The following is a 27,022-nucleotide window of genomic DNA, read 5'->3' as shown; positions in this document are numbered from 1 at the left end:
TTAAAACTTTCTGACCATTTGTAAATAGACTGTCAAAGCACAGTTTGCTCCAGCTGGAGTCTGCACAGGATGTGGCAGACAGAGGTACATATCAGAGAAGGGGTAAGAGAGAAACATCTAATACATCATCTTTTCTACAGTAATCCTTCCCTGATTAAACGTTTTACCCATGTTTAAGCCACAGTTTAAGGATAAACTGCTTGCCCTGCTCAGGGAGGCTGAGTCCCACACTCTGGAGCTGCAACACGAGGCCAAGAAACACTCGGACCCAGCCAGCCTGCCCTCTGCAGAGAGGGAAGGTGCCATGCCCACCATCTGGTGGCCCCCACACTGTACCTGTGCTTCTGACAGCATGACGTCCTTGATCACTGGCTGCCCTCGGGGCTCGTTGTTTTCCAGCTTCACGTAGGTAACCTGATAGCCGCGGATCTGCCCGTGCTGCTTGTTGGAGATGGGCAGCTTCCAGCTCACCCGGATGGCGGTCGAGTTCACAGACTCCACCTCCACCTTTCGCGGCGGGGCGCTGGGCACTGCAACACACACGGGACAACAGTCAGCAGGCACACACCACCACACCACTGCCTCTCACTGCCTTGCTGCCTTCCCCCCACCTCCCTGCCAGGACGGCCCCACCGGTACCACCTCCCTGTACCTGCCCAGGACATGACACTGCAGTCTTTCAGCATGACCACATCTCTGACCCCTTCCCTTTTGCTGCTCTCAATAAGAGTGTAATTGTAATATGCAGGAGCACCCCATATGAAAGTCACTGAGCTGAATCAGACCCAAGGTCCATCTCTCCCTCTCATCTCCAGCAGTAGGGGAGCAAGGAAGAATAGAAGAATACAGCAGAATATAAAGACTAAGGTGAGCCCCTGTAGCTCAGGATGCCCTGGGGCACAGGCAGGGGTTTTAAAGCCTTCTCAGCATCTTGCCTGACGCAACACCTCCTCTCAGACCCATCTGAAGGAAGCCCAACAGCCCCAGGTAGCATGACTGGGTGCTGAGCCTCTTCTGCAGGGAGCCCTGGTACCTGCCACCAGCCAGAGCACACACATGCTCTTCCCCTGTGACAGTGAGAGGTTAATGAGGGGGAAAAGCACCATCCTAAAACAATAACCCAGAGCTCAGAGACAGCAGTCACTGAACTCAGCCAGATAAAGGGGCCTGTGGGGATTGTGACAGCTCTGGGGACTGTATTTCATGCACGACTAGCTGAATGCTTTTTGATAATAAAATGAAAAATTACACTGCCCAGAAAATATCAATTTTCTTGCAAGGTGAGGCCCGTTTAAAAATGTATTTATACCCTATTTACCATTTGGAAAAATTACCTCCTTATTATATTTCGCTCTTGCATTGACTGTGACAAAAATGTCAATTCTAAAAAATTAGCTTCTCACTTGCTCCTGGAAAGCTCCTTCTGGCTGAAGCAGCTGGGAGTAGAGGTGTTCAGTCTCTGGAGGATACTGATCCTACCCAGGTGCCCAGTACCAAGTGAAGGACCTGGGCTCCATCCCATCACCTCATCTGCAGGACCCTTTTCACCTTCCACTGCCCTGGGAAAATCTGGAGGTTTGGAACCTCACACGCCCCAATTCTCAACACAGCAAGAAATCACTATTAGATAATTAGGGATGGATACCTGACAAGCAGATGTAATGAGTATTGCTATTTCAACCAACTAAATGGGAAGAAACAGCTACCCAGCAGGTAAGCACAGTTTTTATGCTGCAGGGCAATTCATTATTTTTCCCCAGATGTCCTTCTAATTGTAGATAATTTAATAAAATACAGAAAGGAGGAACAGAGCATTTTAGTACCAAGAGGCCAACTCAAGGTGTGGGAATGGTGGGGGCTGTGCTTGAACAGTTACCCCCTTCTGCCTGGAGCAGCCTATGCTGTAATCCACAATTCACTTAGTGCAGTGACCTTGCACCAGCCACAGGGCTCTCCTGTCCTGGCAAGACACCTGCCCACACACACAGCTGGGAGTCCAAGTGGAAAACAAGATCCTCCCCGAGAGCCAGACAGAAGCTATGTGTCAAGCTCTGCTGGCACAGGAAGGCGGGAGGCCTCTGCAGGACATGATACGGGGATGTTGCAGGGACACAAAAAGATGTGAATATGAGCAAAGCACAGCGTTTTGAGGAACTCTGCCCTGCCCCACTATGGGAAGTATGTGCTGCATTTGAGATCCAAACAGGGAAAGTTCAATTTGTTTTCAGAACACAGTTTAGCATTTCTCATCGCTTCATGGGTATCTACTGAGCATCAGCATGTCAGAGGAATATAAAATCACTCCTGACAGCTAAGCTGGAATGTCCAACCACGGTGCCCAAAAACTAACTGAGAGAGCTTGCTGCGACATTTCTGGGGTAACAGCTTCCCCTGGGCTACAATTCTGCTGAATGAGAACTGAAGCAAACAATACAGGCAGCAGGACACACACAGATGTGTTTGCCAGCCCAGGAATGCAGTCAGCAAGCATTCCCAGACGCCACTTTCAGAGCCATGGAGACATGGGGGACAGTGGCAGCCCATTTAGGGAAACTGTAACATGTCTGGTTTCAATTTCCTACACTGATTGGGTAATGCAGAGATCATGCTTTCTTTGCCTGGACGCTCCATCTCTTTCTTCTCCCATTAAATCTGCAGCTTTCTTGGGTCAGCAGGAAGCCACGGGAGCTCCCACTGTCACCCTGAGCTCTGGCACTTTCAAAGGAAATGGCTTAAATCATGATGACATAACTGACAGCCCTGCTAATACAAAGCAATTTCTCTTTAAAGCTGTCGTATCCAGTAAAGTGCTCTGTACGTGTGGTATTCTGACTCTTGAGTGGAAGAGAAGCTTTATATAAGCTGTGGCTTGCCTGGAAGCTGGAGCAGGAAGCAGCTTTCCTGCAGTATCTACAACTTTCAAATGGATTGCTTTCCCCCTCTTTAGTTTGCTGGATTTCAGGTCAACAAGTAAACTTTTAAGTCCTGATCTCACAAGAGAAGCCTTTGGCTGGGAGAGCTCATTCTACCTTCAATAAAAATGAATCCAGCACCACCCACTATAAACCACAACAGAAAGCAGAGCAATGCCTCCCTGCATGCACAGGAAGCACTGCTGACACAAACAGGACCCTGAAGGACCACGATGAGATATCTGACACAACCTGGAGGCAGAACAAGGGACAGCAAACAATTCCCCAACCCCACTCCAGGGCAACTGTTGAGATCTGCTCCCTGGAGCATTGCTCCTGACACCCTCTGGTCCTGCTTGAAAGGCACACCCAGGTCAATGTCCCTGCTCCTCCCTTTCCCCCCCTTTCCAGCACCCCACTTAGCAGAGTGCTGGCTAACCCATGGCAGTAGCTGAAGGAGCTTTCAGCAGCACCTACCATCCTCGTCAGTGCGCACGTGCACGGGGATGCTCTCCGGTCCCGGCCCCACATCGGTGTGAGCCCTTACCCACACCTTGTACTCTGTCCATTTCTCCAGGTCCTTGATCTCCCAGCTGGAGTGCTCCCGTCCAATGCCATCCACCACATGCTTGGTGTTGTCATCTCCTTCCACTGCCTGGTAGGCAATGGAGTACTGGGTGATGAGCCCATTGCGGCTCTGGGCGGGCGGTGGCACCCAACTTACCCGGATGGTGGTGGAGCTGGTGCTTACACATTCGACCTCTTGGGGTGGGGCGGAGGGGGCTGGGGACAAATAAATGAAGTGGGGAGATGAAGGGAAATGAATGGAAGGACAAACCAAAATGCACAGGGAACTTTTACCCAGCCAACAGAGTACTGAACGTGCATGTGGACAACTGCCTGCCATCCTCACAGATCATCAAAGATGGCACTAGGGGGGCAATTTGTATTTGAAGGCCAGATGAGCAGTGTGGAGATGGAAGTGCTGTTCTGCATCAGAGAACACCTCTTCCTAAAGCAGTTCTGGACACTCACTTTACCAAACACAACAAATGGCAGTATGGGAAGTGGGGCATGTGGAGGGTGCGAGAGAGAGACTGGTAGGGAGAAGAAAGATGCTTTCAGTGAAGATCTGAAGCAGATGGAAACCAGAAAAGTAGGAAGCTGCAGAAGGCAAGAGTGGCAGAAGGAAAGCTCACACACCAGATTGCAGGAAGGCTTTGAAAACTCACTCCTAGACAAGTGGAAGAAACTAAAGCGGATAAGGAAAGCAGATGACTGAGGTTGGAGTTTGCCCTGGTAGGGTTTAAAATCATGACCATCAGCTGTATGCTGCATCCCAATCAGGTGGGGCCAGGCACAATGCAGGAACAGGAGATAATGTGGTTGTGCTGCTTTGCACATGTCCCTGGAATCTGGGACTGACTGCTTCATGCCTGCCACACTGGTTACCCGCCTCAGTAAATTCCTGGCCTATGGATTTGTACAGTGGAAAGGAAGCAGGTCTTGCCCCCTCCCAGGCAAAAAAGCACCTGCAGTTTGCATTAACTTCTAAGCCCTGGCAATGTTATCTGTCCACAGGAGGAGGAACGGGATCCAGGCAATAGCTGCTTCTCGTTGGGATCATTGGGAGAGAAGTGTCTCTACACAGCACACTGGGGAAGAGCAGTGAAACAAATCCGTGTGGGAAAAGAGAGATCGGGAAAGGAGAGATGGTCTAGGCACAGCAAAGCATCTTTAGGACATATGCCTGGTTTATTCCCTTCTCCAGCCTTGCAGAACTGCTGCCTGGTTGCAGCAGGGCTCTGGCACCATGGGAACCCTCTCACAGCAGCATCAGCCCCCTGTCATTTGGCCTCACTGCCCTGGGATGCTGCGGACAGCATGCCTGCACAGAAGGCAAGAGTGCAAATCTGGAGAAGGAAAGGAGCGCACATAGTCATGGAAAGAACAAGGGAGATGGCTCCATCCCTGGGTGCTCATCCAGAAGGAAACAGCCCTGAGCAGAGGGGGCAGGCCATCATTACAAAAAAAAAAAAAAAAAAAAAAAAAAGCACGTTGTTGTTCTAATAAGTCTGGAAAGCTGTGTGGCCAAGCAATAATGGAGTACCGAGTATCTTGTTTTGCCATGGCAGGTCAAGGTGAAAGGCAGCTTCCATTCTTCACTGCATCCAGAAACATAGAAATGCCTGAAAAAAGACTGCTGCCCCTCCCCATGCTTCAGTCCTTGCAGCCACCAATGCAGCAGAGCCACCCTTGCAGGGGCACAGGAACAACCCTGCCTGCTCACAGCTGAACCTACATCACTCCACATGGCAGCAAGGACCTCAGGGAATTCAAGCACTCAGCAATGGTGCCTTAGCTTTGCTGGGCACAGGCTGGCAGTGGCAGAAGATCTGGGAGAGCAGAGGGCAGCAGGATCTCCCAATGCCACCGGTGACCTCTCCTTGCTGGGAACAAGGCCCACTTGCTTGCAGAAACAGCTGCAGCGAGTGCTTGTAACTTTTAATGCCCACTCCTGTGCTCAGAGAGCAGGGAACATTCCTGATGCTTGGGCTCAGATGCCTGGAGAGATGAAAGATAGAGGGGAGTAGATAGTGATGGAGCTGCAGGAGATGATGCCTGAGCAGTCAGGCTGCTGCTATGGGAGCTGCATTGGAGGAAGGAGAAGTCAAAGCAATGCGTGGAAGCAAAGAGTTGCCTACGTGAGGGAGGCAGCACAGGATCAGCCCTGCCATCTGGTATAGTGAAAAGGGAGCAGGGGTAAAATGAATCCTCACACTCTTTTGGTTAATCAGCAGAGAAGTGGTAGGGAAGAGAGTAGGAAAATATAGCACCAAAGCAACACCTACAATGGAGGGCAAAATGCAAAGTGCCTGATGGCATTCCTCAGACAGGACAGGCGAGACACAAGGGGCTTGGCAAACCTTTCCTTTGCCACTGTCTGCCCTTCACAGAAGATATGTGCTTTGACAGAACCTCCACAGCTTCCCCTGGCATGCAGCAGTGAGCTCATTCTCCAGAGGTAGCTTTGGATGGCAGTGTAGGCAAGTCAAAAGTTGGCTGTTGACTGGGTAAGAGTCACACATATGATGTGCAAGTCAAAAAGCTCACATTAACACTTAAAGAAAGCAAAATAAAACTTGATAACATGAGCAGGATCAACTTAAAATGCACAAGGAGTTGAAGTGTCCCTCCTGGGGCCAGCAAAGAGCAGACTGGGTGGCCAGCATGCACCCACACATGCAGATGTACCCACACACACTGTGCAAACCTCTGCTGCCTCCAGGCTACTCACGACAGCCCACAGCAACTCTGTGCACCATCCAACCCACCTGCTCCTCAGGCTAGGGAAAAGGCAGACTTAGGACCCACCTTGGTATTTCAAGGAAGAACAGCATTTTAATGCCAAGGCCTAATGGGCACAGAGCTGATGCTTCTCTCTTGCATCATTCTGCTTGCCTAAGGCACTGCAGACTCCTGGAAAACTCCCCCATGCTCTTCAGGCTCTCAAAGCAGCACTGCTTGTACTGTTTGCAGGGTGCCCAGCAACTAAGTGAGCAGCTCAGCAGGAAAGACAGCCTAGAAAGCAGCTGCCTGCTCAGGAGATGAGGTCTCAGCCGTGCTGCTGAAGGGTTCAAAAGGGCATTGCCTCCCTCTGGCCCTTCCACACAAGCATGGCCACTACTCCTGGGCAGGGCTGCCACAAGAAAAGCAAGACCAGCATCCTTCTCCAGCCCTTAGTGAGTCATTAGTGATCATGGGCCTCCTACCTGCCCCATGACTGGTTTGTCAGGGACAGGAATAGAGACTGAAGAGAGGCGTTTTGGAAAGCAGGAATCTGACTGCTCCTGCAGTTTGTGTCCCACCTGAACGTGTCAAGCTCCATGATCTAACAGCCTTTCTCAGGGTAACTAGATGGAAAAGTGCAGGAAGGAGACCAATTTGAAGCTGGGAGCTGTAGTGTTTCCAGATTATTAAACTGTAAGGCCAAAGGGGACCAACTGAACCATCTAATACAAGGTGCTGCTAAGTAAAGACCAAAGGATTTCTGGCTGGAAGTTGTATACTGTGCACACAACTTCTGCCAAGGTAAAGCACAGCTTTCTGGAAGACCTACTTGATTCTGAGTCCCCCAGTACTCAAGGGGATTGGGACTGTTCAGACAGTGGTTTGTCACCCTCAATGAATAGCTCAGCAACTGCCAATGGCTTCTGTCATAGAACAAAGTGCCATCAGAAATCTTTCCAAGTAGGGGCCTGTAAACCAAGAGCCAGGTCACTTCTTGGGTCAATCCAAGGATTCTTAGCTCCTTCAGTCTGAGGAGGGCTTCGCTGGTCAAACCAAAGTTCTCCTGTGGCTAAATCCAAATCTCTTCCAGCCTATGCACATTTCTCTGACTAAACAGAAGCCAGAACCAGTCAGCTACTGCACCACTGGCCAGTGAAGTGACAACATTAAAACCAGACTGGTGTGAGATGCCTTGTGAGCAGACAATAGGTAGAGTAGGTCATGATAAGATGTCTGCCTTGATGAGTCCATGAAACAAACGTTTCTCTTACTTGGACTGTTGTGAGACTCTGGAGGACTCATTTATGCATGGAGCTGTCTCTGATTAAGTGTGTTCAAGGATAAGAGCATCCACTGATGGAATTAATTTACATGGCAGGAGAATTACTTCAACCTTTGCTATCAATACAAAAGCTATCTGAAACAGGTATACAAATCCCCATATTCAGAATTTGCTCTCAGTATTCAAATATTTATAACCGCATGATCTGAACCTTTCTCCATTTTCATACCTGCCTATTGTGCAGCTCTAAGACATCATTAGCTCAATTAACGAGGTGGAGGAATGCCTGGGACTGGTATGTTAATGAAGCTGAGTTTTCCTCAAAGAGAAGGTCATTCTAAAAGTGAGCAGAGCTGCTCTTCCCTGCCAGAGCTCTCTTTCTAATGGCCATCTCACACTCCTGGTTGCTGTGCATGCTGCTGCCCTCCCTGCAGGGAAGGCTGGCTGCCTGCGCCAACTGCTCACTCCACAGAGCAGTAAATCCCAGACAGACGGTGCTAACAGAAATGTCTTTTTTCCCCCTTTTAATGCCCTTTGCATAATGGCAAGCCCAAAAATCGTTAGTGAAAACGAGCTTATCGCAGGGCCCTTTGATAGCCCTAATCTGCTTATGCGCAGCACTTTGAGCTGCCAATCAGAGCAGTGCAAACTCCCGCTCTGTGATCACACAGGGCAGAGCCAGGATGAAAGTGATATTGCCTGGGTCACCTCATTATTGAGCCTCTCTATTAACTCAACTGCAGCTTGCTCTGGTTTCCCCTAGCACTGCAGTCCCAGAAGCAGCAGCCTCACTTGCTCACACAACCCTGGCAAATGGCCACTTCTCCAAAATGACTCTTCCAGCTGCCTCACAGCCACAGACACACCTGGCCTCACAGGATGCCTCACCTTGCAAACAACTGTATGGGCCAGGGATGGACTCCTGTGCAAGCAAGGCAGGTGAAATGGGGAGTGAATGGACGAAAATCCAATGGTTTGGAGACAGTCACATTTAGAGCCAAATACCCATATGCTGCCTGTCCAGACAGCTTGCCTGCATGGGAGTAAATTCATAGAGATGCACAAACCCACTCAAATCAATCTCTCCAAAGCAATTTCCCAGCCTGTTTTACTCCTCCATCAGTTTTTATGAATCTACCCTAAGGGAAAGACAGTATGATCAAAGGGACACAAAGAAACAACTTACCCCTTGGGTGCACCCACTCTGCCAAAGAGCCCTGATCCAAACCCCAGCTGGCTTCCCCATTATTCCCTTTAGCAAACTGCACGCCAGCATCCCTGCAAACCTACAAGGGCAGAGGCACTGGGCTTCTCTGTGCCCAGGAGATGGAAAATGGACTGCTTTTACTTTGTCTCCAGCAGTGTTGAGTGTCAGGCACTTACTGGATTGGGCAGTTCTGGCTTCCACCGTGGGGGTGTAAACTCCTACCCCCAGCTCTGATCGGGCACCCAGACGGAACTTATACAACGTGTCTGGTTTGAGACCTTCCACCGCATAGGAGGAGGTTGGGTCAAACTCCACCTTTTGCTGCCGGAAAAAAAAGGAAACAGATTAATTGGTGTAGTTGGAGAATACAGAAAAACTGGTGTGCAGCCATTCTGGACCCACAAAAAGTCCCAGCCACGCTGCCAAACCTGCCTGCAGTCCTGAAGGACTCCAAAGCATGGAGCTTCCTGGGTGACACACCAGGACTCTGCAGGGAAGCAGGGAAGCAGACCTCTGCCACAGCCAGGCTACACTGTCTGGTGTCCAGACTGCACTCACTGGTCTAGAGCTTTGTGGGAATGCTGGATCCAGCTATACAAGTTCAGACAAAGGGCACAGGACACACAAGTTTGTTTTCTCCCAATAGACAGTATATTGCCTGTGAAACAGAGTAAAGTCTTTGTCCTGCAGCAGTCAGGATCTCTAATGCACCAAAACACTGCTGGAAAAGTGCTTAAAGGCATTTATTTCTGGCATCTCTCATGCCACTATAATAAGAGGGGAGGGAGAAGACCATGGGCACACTGTGATGGTGTCATGGCACAATTCTTGCTGTGCTGTCTTGCACTACCTCTGATACATCTTGAACTAGACTTCCTTTAGGGACCAGCAGTAAATGTGGAAGGGCTCTCTCTAGGCTACCTTCAGTCTGCTTTTTACATCTAACCAGTCCTGGGGCCAGAGACACATGTTGGAGTCCATTTCAGACTTGCCCAGAAGTGTGACTGTTCACAGGCACCAGCATTAAGCATGCCTCAGGGATGCTGTCACAGCATTCTGAGCCTTTCCAGTCCCAAACCAGTCACTTGCCACTTTTCTAGCATGAACAAGAACTGTTGAAGTCACTTACGCAGAAACCAGAATGCCATGTTCCTATTGTTCCTGCACACCACTGAGGCACAAGAAACACAAAGAAACAGTTCTGTTACCACCCTGGCTTGAGCACACACCCGTCCCAAGCTGGTAACCTGCCATGTCCAGCCCCAAGAGCTGCCAGGCAGGATCCTCACCTGAGTGCCGTCCTCCCCTTCCCAGTACAGCAGCTCATATTTAGTAATGCGTTCCTGAGAGGCGGGCAGCCATGTCAACAGGATGCGGGTATCAGACTCTGCTTCTGCCTGGAAGTCAGCTGGCTGGGCAGGAACTGGGGAACAAAGACAGGGTTAGTGCCAGAAAAGGAGAGAAGAGCTGCATGACTTAGCAAAGTCAGCATTTCACTTTGTGAGGATCCTCTTTCATTTCTGCCAGAACATTCCTTGTCTCCTGTACTGTGCTCTTAGAACATCTCAGGTCACAAGCAAGCATCTCTGTCACTCAGGTGGGTGACTATGGGGATCGTGCTCACTTCCAGACCCGCACTGCATCCCAGATCCTTCCTTCCACATGTGTACTCAGACCCCAGAAGGGTCCAGCAGTTACACAGTGCCGACATCCATGTCCAGGACTTTGTGCCACGTTTTTAGCCACTGTATCGCAGACAAAACTGTGGGCTGTTAGCTGTACTGAGATTGATACCAGCTCCCAGGACAATCTGATAGCATAAATCTATGGCAATGCCCCCCCCCCCCCCCCTCTGACATGCAATCATTTGAGCAGCAAGTGCAGTTGTGATGCCTGGTGCAGGTCAGACACTCGGCTGAGCCCCCTGCCCCACTCCATACGTACCCCCTTGCTGAGTTTTGACCTGGATGATGTCCGAAGGGGGCCCGTCGCCCACCGAAGTGAAGGCCAGGACACGGATGCTGTAGGTGGTGCCTGTGATGAGGCTGCCCACGGTGGTGAGGTGGCTGTCATCAGTGTTGTGCTTCTGCCACATGCTCAAAGGCAGGTGCGGGTCCGTGGTGTAGTATACGCGGTACCCTCGGATCTGCCCATTGGGCTCCTCCGGCTGCTCCCACTGCACCAGCATGGTGCTGGCACTCAGCATCCGTGCCTGCACTTTGAGGGGTGGACTTGAAGGAGCTTGCTCTCCTGTCCTGGCCTCGACCAGCTCGCTGGGGGGACCCCTGCCGATGTTGTTGACTGCGATGACCCGGAACTCGTACTCGGAGAAGGGGCTGAGCCCACCTATGCTGTAGCGGGTGGTTGCCACACCATCCACCTCCTGGAACTGGCCCTCCAGGGATTTGGGCTTGTACTGGATGACGTAATATGAAATGGGGTCAGAGTTGCCTGAATCCCAGGTGAGGGTCACGCTGGTAGCTGTTGTTTCAGTCACTAATGGCTCTGTTGGAGGTTTTGGCAGGGCTGCAATTGGAAGGCAGAGAGGTGTGATTTAAATAATTCAGTCAGCTCAAACCTTGCAATGTGCATGGGGATAAAAATGGAGCTGCCACCTCCCATTAACATTCTTCTTTAAAAGGCAGAAATCATTTCATACTCTATAACATGCATTTTTATATTACCATATATTGCTTGAAGTGGTTCTTAATGGAAGGATAAACAGAGCAATCATGTTATTAGATGTGCTTGACGCACTTACCAGCAGCAGGCTAAATAAAAGTAATTCAACGGGGATGCAGGAATGTTTCTGTCATGGGGGTTCACCCGGCAGTGGGAAGATGCTTGCTGGGCTGGGCTGGCCCCAGAAGCCAGGTGCACAGCTGATTTACACAGTAAAGCAATCAGAGCACCAGAGTAATCTGAAGTTATGCTCTTGCTTCCAGAGAGGCAGTATCTTAGGCCAAAGGTAGTTCATGGACAATGCTGTTAGAAGGGTTGATGGGGCAAGGCTTTGTAAGTATTACAGTACATGCAGGAGAGATACAGCCAGAGAAATTACCAACTTTTATATCCACTATTTCACTGGGTGGTGTGTCAAACTGCAACCAGACAGTAAATTGTTACACAAGAACTCTGACATTGATACCTCTGAAGTGTCAATGAGAACACAACTACCACAAACACGCATTTCCAGATTTATCATTTTACCACAAGAACAAAGAAAAAGAATGACTGTGTGTGAGAGTTTTGCAGAGTACACATATACTTTAGTACAATGACTGAATTAAAGTCTACAGTAAGTTTAAACCTCCTACAAACCACTCAAAAGTAATTAGTGACTTGTAATGCAGCCATGCTTGAGAAGGAACTAGGGAAAATGCTCAACCCAAATTAAGATACTCAAGAACTTCATTCTTTGGCAAAGCCATCAGGTTTCTAGTTTTCACATGTTCAGCTGAGGAAGGCAAGCTCCTTAGCACAGGGCATGCCTGCTCTGAGTACCAGAGAGAATGCCTTCTCCAGTGTTACCACAACATGAATACTGAGAAGATCATCAGGGCTGAACTGGCATGTGAAGGGAGGGCACACAACCCACATCCAGACACCCCACCACTACCCATGACTCAGGGCAAACCCAACCTGCAAAGTATTATGGCTTCAAGAAACACATTTCCTACAGCATCCTAGAAACTGGCAGCCTTCCTCAGGCTTTCCAGGACAGATGAAACTCCTTTTCTTTTGAAGAGCCACAAGTTTGACTCCTGACAGCTGTTGAGTGTGCAGCCTCCATGTGAGCAAGGGCAGGTCTGGTACTTTTAACACACTTAAGTGCAATCAGTTCTGTGTGATCTTGCTTCTCCTGTCTGCACTGAAAATGCTCTGCTTGCCAGCAAGCACAGCAGAAGTAACACTGGGTGAAGGAGTCTGGCACAGAGGCAGTAAGACATCCAGAATAAAGGTGTAGAAAAAGCACACAAGGACACAAGGAGGAAACTGAAGGGCAAAAGGAGCTGAGCAAATTGCTCCCTGTCCTGGGGCAGTGAGGGATGAGGCAAAGGCATTCCAGCTATGAAGAGGTAAATGCTGCAAACCATCAGTGCAAGGGTGCAGTTCCCACCTCTTCCCTCCAAGACCACCATCCCATCATGGCCCTTTTTCCTTCATGCTCTTGTGTATCTGCTATAGCAAGGCAACCACTGCGCTCTGTATGAGAAGAGAGGCTGGAAAAGGCACTGAGGAGCAGGTGTTGTTAGTAAAGGGATCTGCGTGCGGCTGAGGTTAAAAGCATTCTCCGACTAGCCCAGAGAATTTCCTGTTATCTCCAGGTCAGAGAGGGCTAACACTCAATTCTCTGATTTGTTCAAGCAGGAACTCTGTGCTAAAGGTGGCCTTAGTGCAGGAAGGGGGCTGCAAGAACAGACAGACTCAAAAGATGACATATCTGTGGTAATATGAGCTACAAATCAACTGCAAGCAGAGAAGGAAACGGATACTGCGGCTCTGATAGGCCCCAGATGGGAAAGGCAGGACACCTTCAGCCTCCTGTTAGTGGGTGGACTATCCTGTGGTCACCAATTGGCAACAATATCCTCTTTGGAGCAAAGCTACTTGTGAAACGTCAGCAGAAAGTACAGTTGAAGGACAGCAACACAAGAAAAAGAAAGGGAAAGGGGCGGAGCAGTAAGGGAAGACATTTACACAGGATTATGTAACAAATTTCAAATGAACTCATACAGCTCCTCCCTGCAGGGAGGGAGGATGCTCACTCTGCTGAGGCTCATGGAAACTTCACATTGCTGGGATTAACTTTCTTGTGTCATCCTTATTTCAAGAGGACATCTGTGTGAACAGCTCTCTGACTGCAGACATCCACAGACCCTGCCCCAGGACACCCATGGCCCACCACTGTGCAGAGCTGATCCTGTTGATGCAATGAACAAGCCAGACATTGCTGAGACCAACATAGACTCAGTGAGGTTCTCTCATGGCATGACAGGGACCTGGCCTGCCACAACCTTGTCTACCATGCCACTTGCAGGGAGAGAGGAAAATGACCTTCAGAGTGACTATCTCATCATACTGTGAGCAGGAAAAAACAAAGTTGTGGGTTTGGGAACCTCCCTTGCAAACTGGAAAGTCACTGAAGAGAGCAGTAAATTGGCTGCAGCCAAGAAACTTTGGCAAAGGGCTACATTTCTGAAACCCAAACAGGAGCACTGCAAGTAATAGTTGCTTACCTTTGACAGTGATCTGGGCTGTGGCTTCGATCATGCCAAGGGAAGAGATGGCCACGCAGGTGTAGTTGGCAGACTGCATGATGTTATTGAGCTCCAGGACGTTCCTACCGACGGGCATCTCATCTTCTTTGGTCAGCTCCTCCACACCAGCCATCCACTTCACATAGGGCATTGGAGCACCTACTGCCACGCAGGTGAGGTTCACGCTCCCCCCAGGCATCACCTCGTGGTTGCTCGGAGGGATAGAGAATCGAGGAGCAACACGCCGCACTGAAACAAGGAGGAGACAGCTAGTAGGGCCACAGCACCAGCACAGAGCACTCGACTGCACTGTGGGGGTACATGAGGGGCAGCCAACGTTTTTGCCTGTCTATCCCTCAGGACAGATAAAATGAAGTGCAAAAGCTGTTCACTACTTTGCCAAATTGCACACACTTTGCTATCCCTCCTTAGCCACTGGCATCTTATTAGCAGAACTCATTAAGAGATGGCTCAATCCCTTCCCTCCAAATGTAGCCTTTTGAAATCATATTACTAACATGAAACGTTCCTCCATTTAAATTACATCCTTCTAATTAGAGAGCATGCACAAATGCCAGTCACACACTTCGCGCAGGGCCTGCCGAAGCTCTGCAAAACGGAATCACCTGCTCAATTTATTAGCTCTGTAGCAAAGCAGCCCGTTCTCTAAACCTCACAGGGTTTGGGCAGGGGCAGCAGAAGGGTTTCTTTCTGAATTAGCACACGTGTGCTGCTAAATAAAATATAATTCCTTTCAAAATGTAACTCAGGTTCTACCTTGGCTCAGAAAATAGTCACCCAAGCTGCATGACATTGTCAGGGCCTGAAGAGATCACCTTGCTGGGCAGGAGAGAACTAATCCTGACAGATGTGAGATCATATCCATTTTGACAGAAGAGAGCTGGGCTGGCAGAACCTTTCCCACCTTCGTGGCAGCTCTTTGGGAGATGTATTCCTCCTTATTGCATTGCACAGCTTCTCTTCCTATCAATCCCTTGCTGGGTATTTCATTCAAGACTTATTTGTAAGCAACTCTCAGCTACAATAAAGCTCTAAAGCTGCCTGCCATATGCATTCCCGTCAGGAAAATGACACTGAGAAATGAGGTCCCTTCTTCAGGGTTAGTGTTATGGGCCTATTTAAGCAAGGGTAGAGAAACAACTGTGCTCAGTAAATCTTTGTCTCCTCTGGGCAAGCTCATTTCAGTCTGTAGTTAAAAAGGGAAACTGCTTGGATGTGTCTTGCCCAGCAGCTCTGCTCTCCTCTAGCCTCCTCCACTGGAAAAGCAGCCCCGAGCAGCGGTCGGGGTCACGACTGCCCGGCTGCGAGGAGCCTCTCGCTGCCAACTGTGCTCCTCCATCTGTGCACTAGGCTGGTGGGGCAGCGACTGCTGCAGTGCTGGGGGCAGCTGGGACCGGGGCAGGAGCCTGAGCAGGGCCAGATCACAGCAGGCCACGGGTGTGGCCAGCCCCACGGGCGATGGGGGCCGGGGACTCACAGCTCTGCTGGGCTGCTCCTCCACCGCGGCATCTCCGCAGACTGCAAAGCTGCTGACAGCCCCGTGAGCCGCAGAGGTGTCAGCTCCGCTTGCCAAGCTGGCTCTACTCAAATCAAATTTCACTAGTGCTCTCTTTGATGATTCATCCCCAAACCATCAGGATTGCAGAAATAGACTGAACACAGAAGCCCCCACACTTGCATGTACAACAGAGCTAAGACTTTGTGATAAATTAAACAATACTGTCAACATTGTGTGTGTACTACACATCGTCTCAGTGACAAAACAGGGCTCATTAGCTCCTTACCAACCAGGGTAAGGATAACTTAAGGATAACTTCCTTTGCAATTTTCTTTTTTTGAGCATATAAATCCAAAGTCTTGCTGGATGCTTCTTTTAATCAATTATTAAACCTCAAATCAATACCCACATGAGCAATCACCAGTGAAGTGTTACCTGACCAATGGGGCAGTGCTCCCCAAATGAGACAGAACTGAAAGTGTACTCAGATGCTATGCAGTCATGAGAATACAGACTTAACCTGATGGACATGGCAATGGTTTAACATGATGGCATGTATTTCCAACCAAAGCATCCCAGCACCATTCATTAAGAGTCAGGTTTATTTTCCAATGAACATGGCGTCGAATTATTCCAGGTAGAAGCTGTTCAAATTCTGTCCCCGCCAAAGGACCAAACCCACCCACCCAAGCTGTATTAAAACAGAAAAAAAAGCAAACTTTGAGGATAATGCCAAAGGTGTGCACAGAGCACTCACACACATGCACAAGGCAAACAGGCTGGCAGGCACCGGAGGCCACTACAAAGTCAGACAGACAGTGGTGGAAGGGCAGGACAGGGAGAGGGAAGGCACACAAATACGTACAAGGACCTGGAAAGACAATAAACTGGAGGACACAAGGCCATGCAGAAAGATCAGAGCCCAGCATGCACAAACAGATTTTCACTTCCAGCCCTGTGAGACCAGAGGAAGCACAGCCTGCTGCAGACTCCCCTGCACCCCACACTGAGTCCCCATGCCAAGCTCCTGCTTTCAGGGTGCTCCTGGGGCTGTCTGAGTCCCATTGGTGCCGTGTCACCCTTGATGTGACCTGCAGAGGGGCAGGACCTGTGGTGGCTGTGCTGCCTCTCCCGAGGGATGTCAGGGCTGACATTGCCTGCTCCCCTGCAGGGAGGGGACAAGCACTTCACTGGGCTCAGGGCCCTGCAGCAGCACTCTGCAGGGTGATGGGAAGTCACTCTCCTCCCTGTGCCACACACATGGGAGCAGCAGAGGTGATTGGTGCATTCCTGTGCTTAGAAAAGGGATGAGTGGCAAGGAAAGCTCTCCTGTGGATCAAACAGTATGAGACCCCCTCACCAGCCTCGACACCGGCTGTGCCTCCTGCACACCACAGCCTGCAGGTGCTGTGTGGAGCCTCAGCTCTCCGGCCTGGCAACAGAGGAGTGCTTAAACAGGCTTCTGTGGTGCATTCCTGCAATCCAGAATGGCTGAGCCATCTTCCCCTCATTTGCACACCGGCAGAGCTGCTGAGATGGACTCACTGCTCTGCACCAGAGAGCAGCAGTGCCCAAGGCACCCAGCTGCTAAAAATGGATGCCCTGTGCAGGGGTCAGCTCTCTACATGAGAGGTGGGAGGAGGTCAGGGCAGTGCCTTCAGTGAGAGATCTGGCCAGACACTGCTCTGACAGGAGTATATGCAAAGGAAGGGATGGGCTCCACCACCCTCCCATCCTCTTGGGGGATAATTGGCAGCTTCTTGTCCCAGTCAGTATGGAGGGAGAAGGGGAGATGCTGTCAGTTAGCATTAGCAAGAGCTGGCACAGCTCTCACAGCAGCTTGCAGAGCACCATCAACACATTCCTCGGGCTCAAGCCAGCAATTTAAGTTGCTAGCTTCTCTAGCATAAGAGTCTGGTAATAATTTAAATCAGTGTAACTCCTCAAAAAGCAACATTCTTGAAATTTCTGTCCAATTTACAAGTCAAATCACATGGATTATTACAGTCCATGACTCTACCTCAAGTGCTCCAGAAAATTTTGTTTTCTTCGTTTTTCACAGCAATGAAATTTCCCTTTTAATTACAATTTTCTTGACTAGAATTTGCAATAATTTTTTTAATCCTCTTTTTGGATAAGGATCAGAAGAAGATGGTTCAGAGGTTTTGCAAGAACAGCACAGGGAAAACTACTATGAATATTAAAAATATTTCAGTATGGACAATACTATAATTCAGGGGTTTAACTAAACCTGCAGACTGTCAAAAATGAGATTCATTATAATTCATCCCGAGAACAGGCATCATAAGGGCTCTGTGCTAGCCCACTATTCTGCATATCTCCCTACAGAGAGCATTCCTTAGGAAGTGAAGTGAAACTCGGAGCAGTGAGCGAAGTGCAACCTGAGCCCATGCCCTGGATCTCACAGGACTGGGAGAAAAGACACTGTGGAGTCTGGCTCCCCACTCACAGGGGGGACTGCTGGGGGAAGGAGGGGGGCAAGCAACACTAGAGCCACAAGGGTTCTAGAGAAATGTTAATAATTCAGCATGCACTAACATGCACATTCCTTGCCTTGAGAGCAAAGAGCTTCAATCGATTGCCTGGCTCCTTTCAGCACGGAGTGGCTGTTTCCACACGTCTCAGGTTCCCTCCGAGGGTGAAGTAACCCCTCTGGAGAACCAGGGACACCCTCCTCCCTGCTGCTGGCTGCAAAAGCTGTAGGCTCTAAGCTCAGGGCTCTCAGGCTGGTGTTGTTAGTCCCTCTCACGTGCTGAGACACTGCTGGATCCAGTGAGGCTCTGCTAGAAACACAAAGTGCCAGGAGGACTGCCCAGGCTTCCAAAGTCGTGCAGTGCTGCTAGGGAAGGGGGAAACCAAATTTCCAAATTTTCCTGCTGGCTGCCTTAGCCACAGTACAGCTTAGCAGATGACAATGCTAACATCCCTCCCTCTGGTCTGCAGAGATTCAGGCACCTCTATTTGCCCACTCCTGCTTCAGGGTCTCCTTTGCACCATGCCTACCTGGCATCTAATTCTGGGGTTCTCCTGTGTGCTCACTGGGTGCTGCCCCATGGTGATGGAGCTGTGCTTGTGCTCTGCACACTTCTCTGCTCCTCTCTGAGGCAATTCCAGCTGCTCAGTTCCTGACATCCTCTCCCCTTTGTCCTCTGCACGAGGGAACAGCAGCCAGAAGTCCCTTTTGCTCTGAAGCAGAACCAGGACTGCCTGCTCTGCTGCTCCTCCCCAGTCCCAGCACACACAAGGCAAGGTCAGGGGGCTCTGCTCTGACTTCCCAGCTGGCATGAGCAGCACAGTGCAAAGCAGGGGCACATCTCTGAGTGTGAGACTGTCCAATTCATTACTCGAGCCAGGCAAGCTGAAGGATCCCTGGTGAACAGTGTGTGTTCTTGCCCTTGCCAGACTGGTCACCTGCCAAAACTCCTGCCTTCCTCAGGAACCACCTCCTCCAGGTCAGGAAGGAGTGAGTTTAGGAGCTATCCTCAAATCTGATCATTGGTCTGCATGGTTTACTCATGTGTAGACACCTTTCATCTCTCCCCAGTGCTATAATTTTACAAAAGGACTTCAAACGGAAAGGCAGTTGCTGAAGTCTCACAACCTATTGACAGAACCAACAGAAGGAGAGGAAAAATTGGAACCAGAAAAAATGCATTTACAGTCTAATCTTGTGCTCAAACAATGCTGTACTATTTATGCTCCCAATGTATCCTTGAGTGCTGACATTTTATAGACAATTTCCAAAACAGGGCCTTGCCATTTTTGGATTATATTTCAGCTATAACTTTTAGGTCTAATTATTTGTGCTGACAACCACATATAAAAGAGGATATATCATTACAGTGGTGCAGCACTGGAGACACATCAGCATTCAGCATACTGACATACTAATAGCAAAGCAAGGGAGAGCAAGATTGTGGAGCTCTGCAATTTGCATTTGCTCTCAGAAATTTCTCTGATGAAAATAACACAACATTAAGGAGGGGAATAAGAGAAAAGATCCACTGTATCAAGATAAAATAACTTGTTAATAAATAACCTTGTAGCAGTCACAGAGCAATAATTAAATGCATGGGTTAGCAGTACACAGTTTTAAGTAAAGCTGGAAAAATGTACGATGTAATTATCAGTGCCAAACAAATTATAAGCATGGCAAACCCCAATGGAATATTTAGAAACTAATTTCTGGCTTCACATTAAATATTTGTGTATGTAGGTATTTTTGGTGGAGTGGGAAGGAAGGGTTGACAAAAAGAATGAGAAATTCTTCACTCCTGCTGCCTTATACCCATTCTCAGCTGCCTCCCTTCAGCTAAACCATGTGGCTAAAACACTTAAGTGCCCTGTCAAAGGTTTAGTCTCCAGAGGTGTCTCAGCCATCACAGAAGTGCTTCAAATTCACTGAAATCTGGGAGGCTTTGGGCCTTGGCTTTGATTTCCTCTCTTTTCTTCCTTGTTCTCATTTTTCATCATTGTCTTGTGCTGAGGTAATTTTATCCTCCACAAAATCTATTTTTAGAAGGTAAACAACAAAGGTCCCGTTCCTCAGTACAATCTAAATGAGAGCATGTTCCAGGGAGAGAAATGGGATCGAACTCAGTGTACTGAAACAGCTGCTATGACAATTTGTTAAAACTTGTTCCAGCGATGATCATAAGACAATTCATCCAGCTGCCTGATAGTTTGTGTGAGAGAAGCCAGGGTCTCTTCCCCATGCCACCTGGGGAGCGGTGTGAGCATCCCCTACCTTCAGTGGGTGTGGAAGCACAGACCCCCATAGAACCTGTTCAGTGAAGGAATCATGTCTGGAAACTAAATCAAGACTTCTGCCAGAAACACCAGCTTTCCTCAGCATGAAATCATGAGTGCCTTGAGCTAGGTCTGGAGCTAGATTTAATTAAAAGGCTGGATTTGCCTTTCACTACTGCCCTTTATTCACCTCTGGCTCTCTGAGAGCAGCAGGACAGAGCAGAGCAAAGCACCAGTCAGTTTTGCTGAGTGGCTACAAGCTCCTGTGCGTGTCACCATGGGCCTCCCTGAGCCACCTTTGGTGTGGCTGGGGCCACTGCCAGAGCTCCCAGCGCTCCTGCCTGCAGAGGCAGACCCAGCCGAGAAGGAAGGAGAGGCAGACCTGCTTGTGCAAAGGGCTCTTGTCTGAGCATGGACAGAGCATGGAAAATGGGCTACCCCAGTGCTGAGGAGGAGGGATGTTGCCTTTGCACAACGGATCTGGATCTCAGCCAGCTGCCCCTGCTGCCTTGTGGCAAGGGAGGGCATCATGCTGGGTTCTCCTCCAGCTGAGATCAAAGTAAGCTTTTTGCCTCTAGAGAAAGCTAAAACTTTTAAAGCTTCAGGAGGAATTAAGGAACCCACACTCTCCAGCAGCTTGTGGAGGGACTGATCATTCTGATCTCTGCTTCCAAAGACTGTTCTTGCTCTCCAGCCAGAAAGCAGCAGCAGTTTAGAGGATTTACACTTGCACCTAGCACGACTAAAGGGTTAGAAAAGGACCCCACAGAGAGCAGCATGCACTTCTTCCTACCCTGCCTTTGACAAAACTGCCCTGGCTGGTATTTGCATGCAAAATATATTCTGTGCACTTTAAATCTCAAGCAACAAAGGCATGCAAGCAAAGCATCAATGCCATCACCAGAGTCACAGCAAACAGTAAGCAGATTCCACCAGGCACACTGTGGCTGTGCCTGGAAAGGAGCCAGTCTGCAGGCCCCCCTCCCCTTTTGGGGATGGCTCTCCTCTCCCTACTGGAAAAGTCCCATCTGACGTGGCGTACTGTAGATGGATAAGAAGTGAAAAGGACCAACCTTCTCGCTGATCTGAGAGATGAAAGTTTGTTTTGTTTGATGGCAGAGTGCGATGAAGATGAGGAGGGAATAAAAAAAGACAAGGAAAAACACAGAGAGTAAAAACAGGCCAAGCTTCATCTGTCCGCACACCACTGAAACGACAAGACAAGACTACAGAGGTCAGCCATGACTTCCCACCAGGCACACAGCACTCCACGGCAGGGACAGGAGAGGCCACACTCACACTGCTCTGCCCAGAGAAGGGCTGGCCCCTCTGCCTCCCTGACCCACTCACCACTCCTGGCTGCAGGGCACAGGGGACAGCACATCCCACACATCCCCACACGGAGGATGCTTCAGGGACATCCCTGCTCTGGGCCAGATGCTGGACACACAGACATGGTTACATGTGCAGAACACTCACACAGAGCAAAGGACTCCAGCAAGCACACATGTGCTCCTATACACCCACTCCAGCTACAGAGATGATGGCAAAGGCACTTTAAACCATTGATCACACACTAGGAAGACCGTATATGTAAATCCGAATTTTATAAAGTATGAAAGAAATGCTCCAAGTGGTGAATCGAAAATCTTCTACCATGAAGAGCCGTTTCCCCTCTCCAAAGAGCTAAATGCAGCAGAGAGGTATTAGGCAAGTGACAGACATGCACAGTCTCAGCTGGGCTCAGTTTTGAGAGCCTTATTGGTACAATGTGCTGTGAGTGAGAGATGGACAAGGAATCAGAAGGACAAAAACACCCAGAGAATTGAGCAGGTCCCAGTTTTTGTTCCTGCGGGAGAGACAGCAGAAGGTTAGTTGCATTTTCCTTATAGACAAAGGAGATCTTATTTCTCTGACAGGAGTGACCTCACTGCAGCTACAGATCTGTGGCATACCAGCTGTAATCGAACCCTCACTGAGAGAATACACAAATGGATTTGATAGTTAAAGACTGCTTATGAGTCACATTTTTGATGAGGGAAGGAGAAGGTGGGGGAAGGAATTTGCTTTCCAGCAGCAACACTGCAAATTAGAGAACAGCATGTGGCATTATACAGTGCAACAGTACAGTAAGCCATTTCCAGCAACCAGAGGACAGGATTTTAACCAACACTGACACAGTATAGGCAAGGCAACAAGCTACCAATAACAGCTACCACAGTGGCCTATGGAGTGAATTGTAGCTTGCTGGAGAACAGCAAAACATTTATTTACATTTTTTTCAATTGAACTGATACCAGGGAACTTGAACCAACCAACTCAGAGCCTAACTGACCTGTGAGGGCCATATCCAGCAAGGAGCATCACCAAGACATCTTTAAAACAATCCTAAGTTTTAAGTCCAGGTTTCCTCCATCCTGCTTGAGGAAAGGGATTTACTTCTTGCTCTACAAAACCTTAGCATAAGGCTCATTTGATCCTGTGAGACCCTGTGATGGGAGGGAACCTCTTTATTGCTGCTCCCAAGCCAGCACTTTATTTCCTGATCTAATGGAGCGTATCACATCTGCATGGCTTCAGCAGGCAATGAGGGGCTCTGCCTCCGGCTCAGCTCTTCCCAACAGGGAGGATTTGTTTCCTGCCCTTGCTCAGGAAGGACAGTGCTTCTGGCAAACCAGGTGTGCTTGTGGAAGGCTGCATTTCTGGAAAGCAGCACTAATATTGCAATAGGCCAACACAAACTCCAAGTGCTGCCAGCGTGGACCAACCCACTGCATCCACTGGGACTGTGAGACTGAAGGGCAAGAGGCTGGTGAAGGGTGTGAGACTGAGGGATGCTGCTGGAACAGCTATAGGAATACCTATCCTTGCTGCTGAAGCACCAGAGCCAACCCCTCTCCTTGGGAGGGACTGAGAGACCCTGGCCAGACCAAGGGGACTCACTGTGCTGCCACTTGGCCTGCTTGGGGACAAAGTGAGGGGTGCTGCTCCAGCTGGGGGACAGCCAGCAGCTTTGTTTTGGGGAATCTGGCAGGGATCATACTGCATCAGTGGGCATGGACAGGAGTAGGCTCCAGCAGTGGCTTTCCACAGGTGTTGACACTTCAGATTAGAGCTGGAAAGGTGAGGAGATACGTGTGAAACACATTAATTCAAACAGATAGCTTCCTGCTTTGTCAAACACGAACAAGTTTAGGACCTGCTATTTGTCATTAATTGCTGGATTATCTCTTAATCTCATTTTATATTAGTGGTTTATAAGCAATAAAAACCAGTAGCAGGCTATTTTGGAACAGCTGTAAAGCAACAGGGCAGAAAGTTCTCTCTGCTCTTCCCTTAGTTAAGGCTTAAACAGCTGCTGCTTTATCTGAGATAAACCTGATAAATGGTAAATTGAAAGTTTCATCTCCTTACAGGTTCCATTCACATGATCCCTTATCTCCAGTTCTCTATCCATGTCACTCCTAAGGTAAAAAGCACATTTTATCAACGGCTTCTCTGCTTTTTCACAGAACAAATAACTGAGCAGTGATGGTAAATAACATCTGCCTCCCCACCATGCATGGACAGAGGCAGAGGATTTAAGCCTGGGGTTACCCAGAGTATCCCCTACGCAGAACACCACAGCTCACTAGGCATGCTGCTGCGTCCTCACGAACCTGAGCTGCCTGGCAGCTAAGCTGAACATGCCAGTCTAAGTGCAAGTCAAGTCACAGCAGAGAAGCCATCAGAGGATAGCAAACTCTAGAAGGTAAAAACAGGGCTCCATTTGAGATCCAAGCTGAAACAGCAAAGAACCAAAGAGCAAGGCTGTATCAGACACATGTCTGCCAGTCCTGACTGTCAGACAGCTCTCATGATCTACAGGCAGAAACTCCTATGCCGACTGAATTTGGCTTTTACTCTGCCACAGATGTGCTTGTCTGTGCAGCAGCAGCAATACTCCAACCACAGCAGCTTGTTCAGAAAGAATGAATTTGGATTTATGGGGGGCTCTGCTTTTGAATAGTCTTGGTCATTAGTGACCTGAAACAAGGCAGGGGGCTGTGGCCACAATATGAACGCACAGGTCTAAGAGTTTAGATCACTAGCTCAAACAAAGGAACACATTTTCAAAGTGGGAAGCTAATACTTCCCTGAAAGCATCAAGAAAGTTCATCATCCCAACTGGTATTGCAATTCTGCTGGGAACTGCCAGAATCTGTCCTGTGTGAAAACCCTCTGGCACTATGCAAGGCATTAATATAAAGGCCAACCCCTACACTTTGGAATCCAAAAGACAGAGAGGTTAACAAAAACCCAAAGGGGGATGAACCTGTTCCTGCTTATCTCCAAAAACACATCTTGTGTCTCAAGGATTCCACATAAATCAAATTTTATCCTTTACAGCTTTTAGTGGTATAGAGGAACAAAAGGACAGATTGTCTTTTTTACGCCAGATTACATGAGAATAAGACAACCTTCCATTATATCCGATGAACAATGCTCTCATGCCACAGTGATGAGTATATTCCATCCCAGAGAGACAGACAGGATGCTCAGGGTGCCCAACCATCCTTTCCCCATTCATAGTGCACACACATGCATGCATGAATTCAATTATGAGCAGAAAATCTCAGAGCACCAGAGACATATTTCTTAGTCCTTTGTGCAAGTGGATATGGAAGGGGAGGAAATGGACATTTACTTGGCACAGATATGCAGGCCTAATTGTTCCACAGATGTCTGTGCAGGTCATATGGGGAGGAGGGGGATAAGAGGTTTTCAAGTACATTTCTGTGTTGCATTATCGTACACTGAGCCACCAGTCACTCTCCTTCTATTTTCCACAAAGGTCATTTTACAAATAATACTTGAGCCTTGCAATGCACTTTGAACCATCAAAGGGCTTTGCAAGGAACAAAATTGTTAAGCTTATTTGGTTGAGTTCTATAAAGAACATTGGAATCTTTGATGGAATGTGCTAGCTGAAGGACAAAGGACTATTATTTATTAAACCATGATCATTAGAAGTATTACAGCATAGCAGAATGCTCACAGAAACACACTGATAGCGAACACACTTCCTTGCCAGGAGAAAATATGACAAAAACATTCATAGTAATATTTGGGGAGGAGAAAACTTGTCAGAAGCCTCCATGTGCTTCTCTGGCTCTGAAGCGGACAGCACCACAAGCCACAGTGCTGGTGTCACGTGTGGCACAGCCCCGGCTGTGCTGGCCCCTCACAGCCAGCCAGGTGCGCCTGCCACACCACACAGGCCATGGGTCACAGCAGCACGGGCACAGCTCCAGCCTGGAGAAGCACCTGGGGGCAGAGGAAATGGAATTAAAAGTACTGAAATCCCATAAACAGTATGTTTATGGCACTGCTGAAGCCTTCCTTCAGCAGTGTCACTGGTCTCTGCTCACTGCAGCGTGGTCAGGACTGTGCAGGGACCCAGGGACATGGTGGCCCTTCAGAGCCGTGGCCTCCTCGGCCGTGTGGCAGCTGCTGAGGGCTCTGCTCTGCAGCTCTACCACAGCCTGCCTTTGCTTCTTCTGATGGTCCAGGGCACACATCTGCGCAGAGCAGCAGGCAGGGTCAGCCAGTCTGACTCAACTGCTGCTTTGTGTTTCCTGTCATCCAGACATCTCCCTCACAAGTCTCTCCAGTCTCTGCTTGCCTGTGATCCTTGCCAGGCCCTCAAGCACTGGCAGTGCCCCTCTCCGGTCAAGTACTGTCACCCCCATCAACCCTGAGGAGAGGCAGGTTTAGCAGAGCACACTGCCAGAAGTGTGCATGCAGCTGGGCTGTAAACAAATGTACTCCCTTGTTATTTAGCCATTTTTCAGACATCTCCAGTTTTGGTTGCTGAATGTTCAACCACTGTCCTCAGCTTTTACTCTTCTCTTGGCAATAGCCTTGAGCTTTGACTGCTGTTGCTATTTTAGCTGCTTTAATATTACATAAGCAGAAAATGTTCTTTTTAAAGGCGTCAAGTCTTCTTGCTCCAGGCCCGTGTCAGTCATGCAGAATTATTATTATTTACACAAGGCCCCTGCTGCAGTAAGTATCATACAGCCACAAGTAGCCATTTCAGTGAGCTCCCTCCGTGTCTGAGCCTAAGCTACTGCCAAGTTCTCAAGGGTAAAACCCTGCAGAGGCCAGAGAATTGCTGCTAGGGACAGAGCAGCAATCCGAATTCCATTTTGGGTGATGGCTCCTTGGTGAAATTTGGCAAATAAAATTTCAGACTCCAAGCAGGGTTCCCTACTGCCAAATGAAATACTAGCCTGGCCTTTCTAAAAGCAGATCAAGAAAGCACAGGTTTTTGCAGTAATACCATTTCTATTTACTGTAGTCTGATTTATTAGTTTGCAATTTGGGGACAAAGCAGATAATTCAGTTTTAAATGACCTTTTTTTTTTTAAAGTAGCTGCGCAGCTCCTTCTCTACAGTATGTGCAGCACTTTGGGCTAGTGAACTCACTGCACTTGCCCCATTGGGATGTGCCTTGAAGGCCTGAAAAGCAGCATTTAAAAAGAGAAAACTGGGCAGCAGATTTCTCATTTGATGGCAAGTATGCAGCCAGGGCTCCTGTAAGTACTATTCTCATAGCACTGGCATTGCTCACTGCTGTAAGCAGCACTGGGGAACACTTGTAGTGAACTCCACAGTGTATTCTTACATACACTCTTCCTACTCATCTGCTTCATATGTAGCCAGGAAAGGGTAGAAAACCCCTTTATACAGGGAAAGAGGAAAATAACAGTGCATCTCTTGTGGGGTGCACCACAC

At 48.8% G+C, this 27,022-nt stretch overlaps 1 protein-coding gene across 18 annotated transcripts in view; it reads right to left on the bottom strand.

The window, feature by feature from the left end:
- Window positions 1-27,022, bottom strand: part of PTPRF (protein tyrosine phosphatase receptor type F) — a 374,388-nt gene that overhangs the window by 59,649 nt on the left and 287,717 nt on the right. For 7 of the 18 annotated variants that reach the window (XM_064719971.1, XM_064719970.1, XM_064719975.1 and 4 more), the window contains 7 exons: window positions 13,933-14,202; window positions 10,637-11,218; window positions 9,982-10,115; window positions 9,822-9,863; window positions 8,869-9,013; window positions 3,390-3,695; window positions 337-530 (listed from right to left, as the gene is read on the bottom strand). In XM_064719971.1, the coding sequence (XP_064576041.1) occupies window positions 337-530; window positions 3,390-3,695; window positions 8,869-9,013; window positions 9,822-9,863; window positions 9,982-10,115; window positions 10,637-11,218; window positions 13,933-14,202 (1,673 nt within the window). The remainder of the gene's footprint in view (window positions 1-336; window positions 531-3,389; window positions 3,696-8,868; window positions 9,014-9,821; window positions 9,864-9,981; window positions 10,116-10,636; window positions 11,219-13,932; window positions 14,203-27,022) is intronic. The other 11 variants (XM_064719976.1, XM_064719978.1, XM_064719977.1 and 8 more) reach the window with 3 other exon arrangements.

The sequence above is a fragment of the Zonotrichia leucophrys genome, chromosome 8 (genome assembly GCF_028769735.1).
Source record: "Zonotrichia leucophrys gambelii isolate GWCS_2022_RI chromosome 8, RI_Zleu_2.0, whole genome shotgun sequence".
Classification (NCBI taxonomy): Eukaryota; Metazoa; Chordata; class Aves; order Passeriformes; family Passerellidae; genus Zonotrichia; species Zonotrichia leucophrys.
This window is presented reverse-complemented; position numbering and strand designations above follow the sequence as displayed.